At 36.9% G+C, this 7,838-nt stretch overlaps 1 protein-coding gene across 4 annotated transcripts in view; it reads left to right on the top strand.

The window, feature by feature from the left end:
- The window catches only part of LOC117181991 (venom serine protease Bi-VSP-like), a 337,275-nt gene that overhangs the window by 142,298 nt on the left and 187,139 nt on the right, over positions 1–7,838 (top strand). For all 4 annotated transcript variants that reach the window (XR_004468234.1, XR_004468235.1, XM_033375009.1 and 1 more), the window contains exon 3: positions 4,176–4,484. Coding sequence is in view for 2 of the 4 variants with exons in the window: in XM_033375009.1 (XP_033230900.1) it covers positions 4,176–4,484 (309 nt within the window). In the remaining 2 variants the exon portion in view is untranslated. The remainder of the gene's footprint in view (positions 1–4,175; positions 4,485–7,838) is intronic.

Below are 7,838 nucleotides of genomic sequence, written 5' to 3'. Positions count from 1 at the left end.
CCTATCTCACGGTTGTGAGACGTGGTTATGGCTGAAATTTTACCGCGATTTCGCTGGAAGCGGGTGCAATTTTTCAGATTAGCACCCGCTCCCGGCGAAATATTCAAGGTACATATTTATATTTTCTGATTCGTTGTGGAAAACTGAAAAGATAATGATCAATATAAATATTTTATCAAATGCATAATTATCGAGTAATTAGAAATTAAAGATTAATAAATCAAAAATACACATTAGAAACTTGTTTCTGACCTTTTTGTCAAAGAACATTGAAAAATTTAGGATAAGCATTTTTCCTCTTCCAATATTTCATGTTTCATTTTTTGCGTTTTTTGTAAACGTTCCGAACTTCTGACTCATCTTTCAATCGTCTTTCTCCAGAGTGTTTGAATTCATATTTCGACTGGAGAATCCAATTAAGAGATAATGGTTTGGAGTAGAGTCTCTTAAGACCTTAAAAAAATGGCTAAAGTTTACCTAAATGCAGAATTTGGTTTCTTTTAAATGGAAACACGGAACTGGCTTTGATATACATTTTCAATCGTCTTTGTGCAACGTTTTTAAGTGGGTTTTATTTCGGAAAATAGTGAATAATATTTAATAGATGTTTTTAATCGTCTTTCTGTCAATTCATTTTAGTATTTTTTGGACAGGAGTATCCAAGCAAGCTTGTTTCTTTCTGAGGAGAGGCGATTAGATACATAAAAAAATGTCTTTGTATTTAAAATTGACATTCTTAGTTTTTATTTCGAAAAATAATGAATTTGCTATGATAAATATGTTTAGTCGTCTTTCACTCAAGTTTTAAGAGTTATTTTTTTGGACGAGAGTTACCTCTGTTTCGTACTAGGTGAAGGTAAACAGCTTAGTTTCAGCGAAGAATATTTATCATTTCGATCTAAATTGTGGTAAATAAAATGCTCTTAGGGTAAAGTATCACATACTCTTAAGCGTTCGCACTTAAAGAAATTCAAGAAAATTTAAACATTCAAAAATTTTAAAAGGCAATTTTACAGAATTTGAGGGATTTCTGCTGACTACTTATAACGCACACACCTTCACTCACTGGTAGCTAAGCTGTCGACAAACCTTGCCTAATTAAAAAATAATTATAAAAGGCGAAAGAAAGAAAGGACCCTAGCGAAAGCTTTAGTTTGAAGCTCATTCTGAACCAATCCAAGTTTTTTCGGAATTCTTACCTGAACCAAGCAGTTTCATTAGGACCTAGTCACAATGAAGTTTTCAATCTGAATTAATCCGAACCCGATTGAAAATCAATACGAATCTTTAATCCAAATGAATCCGGTAAATCCAGATTAATCATAATAAATCTAAACTTTCAATCCAACTTATTCCGGTCAATCAGAATCAGTCCGAACCCTTAATCGGAATTAATCCGGTATATCCGAAACAATCCGTGTAATTGCAAAAAATCGGATGTACTCGGATTTATTTGGATTGATTCTGATTAATTTGGATTGATTGGATCATTCAGATTCATTCGAGTTGAAGGTTTGGATTGATTTTGAACGTGCCTCGGATTAATTCGGATCGAAAAGTTTCTACGGATTAGATCGGAATACAAATGTTTGGTCTGGATACAAATTCCGGAATATATTCGGAAAATTTCGGATTGGTTCCGAATGAAATTCGATCCTAAGCTTTCGCTAGGGACGCCATTAAAATAGTTTTAACAGATTTCAGAGGAAATCAGAGGAATTCGAGGGAATATAGAGACTTTAAAACTGTTTAAGTTCTATATAATTCAATGCTCATTTCATTAACTGGAAAAGTATTTAAAAATTCGTTGAATAATTTAAATAGTATTCAGGGAAGATCTACAGAATTCCAGAGATTTCTTCAGAATTCAAATAACAATTACATCTTTACTCACTAGTAGCTAGGCCTTCAGCCTTTTGCGAGTAATTGGAAAAGTATTAGGGAAATTTCAATGGATTTAGTAGTATTTGCAGAATTCAGAAGAATTCAGAAGAATTCAGAAGAATTCAGAAGAATTCAGAAGAATTCAGAGAATTCTACAGAATTCAAACAACGCATGCATTTTAAGTGAGGTGTTTAACTCGTTGAGCTATTTTTTTTTCTAATTTAGTTGTTACGGAAGCGACGCTTGTTAGTTTTCGAATCACGTTTAAGTGTGAAGTTGCACCAAACAGACAAAACCTTTTACAAAAATAAACGAAAGGGAAATTATACGATCGTAACTTGTATACTCACACACTCTCAGCGATGGCGCATGGAATGTTGGCGATCTCATGCATATTTTTGATTGGTTAATATTTAATTGCTAATCACTTGATAATTATGCATTTAATCAAATTCTTTTATTAATCATTTATTTTTAGTTTTTCACATGGAATCAGATGATATAAATATGTGTCTTGAATACCTGGATATTCATAAAATTTAGTTTTTAAGTTACAAATGATTTAAGATGGACCAATAAGAAGCGCGATATAGAAGTCGGCGTGTCTGAGTGGGAGTCTAACGCAGTGTGGTTACCATTCTTTTCCCATTGCTAAAGGTATTTGCACAAGGACATGCGTGTGCAGTATGCTGGAAATGGATCACGCACGATTTGTCCGGTACTCGAAACAAATTCGCAACGTCGAAAACTTTTGCGTTTCGAGTGGCGGTCCGATATGTGAACGGTTCCTAGCCAGACCGCATTGCACCAGCGCGACAGATCGCGCATGATTGATTGATACTCTGTGTGCGTACACGGCCGGCTCGTGAAGAGCTGTTTCCAGCATACAGCACACGTATTTTCTTGCGCACACCTTTACCGCACCTCGAAGTTTCTTGAAAACCACTGTGTTATAAAAATTCAGATAAACGGAAATTCTAAAAACATTAATTACAAGGGCGAGAAAATACAAAAAATTGCAAGTGCTAACAATGTGTTAGTTTAACAATTGAAGTTCCTATTCATGTCGCTTTTTGACTAAAAAATGCACCCCAGGAACAAGCCTTCATTTAAGAGGATGTAAGAATGATTTTTTATTATATCAGAACATTTTTAAATTACAATACAAGATTATTAAATTTTAACGACAAGTGCAATATAACACACATGCTCATACGTACTCCTCGAAAAATTATCATGGAATTGTATTTGAACGAAACGCTTGTTACAAACTACTCAGATCGGCTGTTATGTTGCTGCCTTACATAAGCACATTTAAAACAATGGAAAAAGTAGCGTCGATTTGTTTTTCTGCCAAGAAAAATGGAAAAGGCTGAGGTACAAATTTACAGAAGATTGAATAAATTTATGAAGATACAGAATGTTTAAAAACAGTAAAAATTTACGTCATTCCACGACATGTCAAAGATTCTCTTCGTTTTTTTTGTTGGAAATGGACTGAAAATTAGGTCAGAGCAAGCATGTTAGAAAATAACAGTTTTTAATTTCTTAGAGCGACCTTCAGAAGGTCAAGGTCAAATGTTGCGAATTCGTCCAGAAACTGTTTTCTTTAAACTTTTGAGAATTTATGGGGCTGTTGAGCCATCGACCTTGCCCAGCTTGACCTTGACGCAAGCTGACTCATGGTTAACAACTATCCTAAATATATTTTTGCCTATAAATAATTAAAAGTTCAAAGAAAACACCTTCTGGATGATTTTTTAACATATGCTCTTGACTTACAGAAGGTCACACTAACAAGTTAAGAACTATATTTTCGGACGTAAAATTTTTGCTCTTTCCGATTCTGGTGTCAAAAAAAACGGCCCTCTATATAAAAAAACTGACTTTTAGGTTCAAATGACCTTAGAAATTGACCTGAAGGTCACAGCTATTAGTGAAGTTAGATGGCTTCTATTTTTTTAACAACTTTTGTCCGCACAATTTTTTCATATCTGGCTTACCAATATAGAAATTTCAGTGCGTCAATTAAAATGGTCGGGTGGACGATTTTAATTTTAATTATCATTTAAATCGGCTGCCGGAGCACCGTGTGATTTTTGTAAAAGGAATTTTTGACTTGTTTATTTTTATACAGCTACATAAGTCCTGACACTTAAGTCTGAGACAGCCAATGTAGCTGTAAAGAGTGCTTCTCATCTTTGAAACCACTATGCTTTAAAGTGCGTAGAAGTAATGATAAAAAACGCTATTAGGCACAAACCGAAATTAAAAAAAAAACTTTTTGCAGGAGACTGGCCTTGGATAGCTGCTCTTGGATATGAAATTCAAAGTTATAATAAGTCTGTGTCAATTAAATGGCTTTGCGGTGGGACCCTAATTTCTCCATCCCATGTCCTTACAGCAGCTCACTGCGTCTATAATCGCCAGGACTTGATATTAGTACGTCTAGGAGATTTAGATCTCTTGGCGGATAATGACAATGCAAATCCCATTGATGTTTTAATAGATAAACGTATTATACATCCCAATTATAGTGTTACGAGCTATACTAACGATATTGCCATTTTAAAACTAAAAGAAAGTATTCCTCTTTCAGGTAAGAGAACCCAACTTCAAATTACAGATACTAAACAAATTTATAATTTTCAAATGAATTCATGCGAATTTTTTAGGATTATGATATTACTTCGCAATTCTTCAAAGAAATGGTATATTTGCAATAAATAGTTATCACCCAGGCCAAAAATACTGCTGAAGATATGCATGATAAAACTAATCTGCTGCTAATTCAAAATAAGTAGGGTGATAACTCCGAAAAATGAGTCAATTTCGAGATATTCGGATTTTATTATTTTTTAATTAATGTAATAGTCCTCTTACAATTTCAGGTTTTAAAAAACGTCGAATGCAGCATTGTCCAGGAAACCGATTAAAAAGTATGAGTGAGTTTGAGCGCGTCTGTTGTATGTCGCGCTCGATAATGTATTTGCTTCGCGCTACACACTCGGTCATTGTTAGTCCCCCACATTTTTGCATAGAGCTCTTAAAATTAAACGTCAAAACATAGAAAGCAGAGTTGAGTTATACAAGCATTTTAGTTTCAAGACCCACGTCGACCCAATAGCCCTCATGCATATCCAAAAAGTCATAACAAGCTTCCTGCATCAGATCTTCAGGTGCTTCACCCAGTTCAGTTATCTATGTAGGATTAGTCCCAGATATTCACCCAAACCTTCAAATGTCAGCCTTTCATCATTGAATACAGCAGCATCATTTTCGGCACTTTGTATTTTCTCAATAAAATTACCAGGCTGGTATTTTTAAGATTTACCGAGGTTCCTGAGGAGAATAGAAATCAATATCTACCCTAAAAGGGCAGAAGATCTGTTTTTTGGCTATTATTTCCGGAAGAATGCATCGTAGAACAAAAATAAATAGCAGTAAATATATTATGAATAACATTTTCAAGAAAAGAGGTTTCATAGACTTTTGCTACACAGCATGCGTAATAAACTCCAGAGTGAAAGGGGGATGTTTTCTCGTAATTCAAGAAGTGTACTCCCTCGCTTAGTTTTCAACTCATAACAAATAGAACCGTATTTTTTCAGCCTATGACGGACTCAATAAGATGTTCGGGAAAAACTCTTATTCATCCTTAGAAAACAGAGCGACCCAAGTACGACCTCTTTCTGCATTTGTCCCATTCCGGGTACCGAAAATTCAATAACAAATATGGTTCAATTTTTGAAGCCAAGGAGAACTATGTCATCCCTCGAGTACGCAACCGAAGCACTTTTCGAGAATAGAAAGCTCCAGTATATGCGTTATTGTGCATTGTGCCTGGCTCAGAATGTGCATGATACGCTCTGGAACTATTACCGGGAATAGCTTGACTCGAAATGTGCAATAACATGCTAAAGTGGAAATGACACTGTCTTTATCTGCCAAAATGAAACCCTCCGTGCCCGACTTCAATCCAAGTGATTTACGATAAGCAAGCGTTAGCTTACAAGAAATTGTGTCAAAGCCGAGTGTTTCAGCAGCTGCCTCCGCTGTTTTGTACATAAATGCTTCTTTGTGTATTTCTTCGCGCTTCCTAACCATTTTAAGAAGACTGTTCGAACCATTTACGACTATATGTGGTGTACTCGAAACAGTCCTGCTTTAAAGAAATTCGAAATTTAGTATTTCGCGACTACCTTGACGGCGTGAGATATTGAGTCGTGGACTACAAGACTTAAGGTGCATGCTTGTGTTCATGTGCATAGCCTTTCATGTCCCGATATCAAGGGATCTGAGCTCATAGTTCTTCCAAGGAACTACTCCAAATAAATACAGTAATAACGGGGCGGCGGCAATCTTCGTTCCACATACTTTGTTCCTCGCCGACTGTTCGGAAGACCAAATCTGCCGCATAAGACGTTTTTACCTGCTTCGGAGAGTATACTTAATGGCTGTCATATCCCGAATGCGGATCTGCGGCGCGCACATGTGTGTATAGGGCTCGTCAACTTAAAGGTGTCGTATAGCGCTTCCGTTGACGAGCTAAGGGTCTTCGGTGATGCAATTACATTTTCCTTGCTCCAAATAAACCTTGGCGCATGTTTTTAACCAAAATCCATTCCAAGGCCCTTATAGTATTTATTGACAATCTCTACAGCTAGGTGTGGTCATTTAGGATAGCTGTGAAAATATGAGGTGAAAATACGGGCCCAATGCTCGTGGTTTAAAAGAAACTTTTTCCACCAAAAGGTCTTGATACCATCTGTTCCCGGAGCAAAATAGTTCCTTATGCCTCTTAATGATTTTTTCACCTCCTTGTAAATTGTGGGTTGACATTTTTTCTCAGGTTTTATAAGGGCATTACAGAATGACTGCAGAGTCTTGGAAGAGTCGAGATGGGTTAGAGAGAAACTGCTGGTTTTCTCTGAACTAACTATATCCGCTCTAGACTTCTTCTAGCGTCAGATAGTATCCGTATTCTCTCAACAATATGCTGCCTGATTATCAGAAGCTTCAACTTGTTGAGTGTGTGATAACGGATTCGGAGTTCGCGCGCGAATTTTCAAACCTTGACGGTAAACTTCCTGCCGAAGGTTATGTAGTAAATCACACACTGAATGCGGGACGCGTGCTGTCTTGCCCAGCCTATCTTTATTCAGCACAAAGATAGGCTAGGCAGGACAGTACGTTTTTCGCTTTTCATCTGCCAAAGCTCTCGCTGAATTATACACACAACAATTGATAGTCCAGAGGTCCGACTCTTCGTAAAAATCTCAACAAAGTACTTCGTCCAGTTCAGCGAGATTTTCGGGGTTGAGAGAAACCTGAATGTTGATGTTTCTCCGGGTCCTAGAGCACTCATGGCGAACGAAAAACGCGGAATAGTTTCCTTAATCATACATAAAAGTCATGGACTCGGTCATTTCGCTCTTGTACTTCGCTGAGTAACATTAAATAACCTGTGATATAGTGCAAATATGTAATTATAGAAAATCTGTTGGTATTGAACTGCGCTACGATTTGTAATAAGCTGTGTCTACGCGTGTTTACAGGTATCAATTTCAAGTGTATAGTGGATGGCTACGCGATTTATGAAATTTTATTAGTAAAAACGATAAGGCTGCATTTACTACAACTATCTTTGCTGTTGTCATTGTTGTTCCCACGAGCAGACAGGGAAAAGGTTTCGACCATCCTTGTAGAGCCCAGCATGCAAGGATGAGGCTGTTTAGACTGTGAGGGAGCCTGGTATCCCAGAATCTCCGTTTGAGACACTTCACCAAGGTGCCATTCATCTTTCGGCACGGTTGATACACATCCGCTTAGAGGTTATTTCTTCAGAACTATCCCTGGACAAATATCCACGACTGCTTATTAATGATTGTAACCATATTCAGCAGAAACCCTCGGTACATAGACCCTCTATCCGCATACCCGAGGATGCGTT

This window comes from Belonocnema kinseyi, chromosome 10 (genome assembly GCF_010883055.1).
Source record: "Belonocnema kinseyi isolate 2016_QV_RU_SX_M_011 chromosome 10, B_treatae_v1, whole genome shotgun sequence".
In the NCBI taxonomy this organism is placed as follows: domain Eukaryota; kingdom Metazoa; phylum Arthropoda; class Insecta; order Hymenoptera; family Cynipidae; genus Belonocnema; species Belonocnema kinseyi.
Note: the sequence above shows the minus strand (reverse complement) of the source record. Positions and strands in the feature narration are given on the sequence as shown.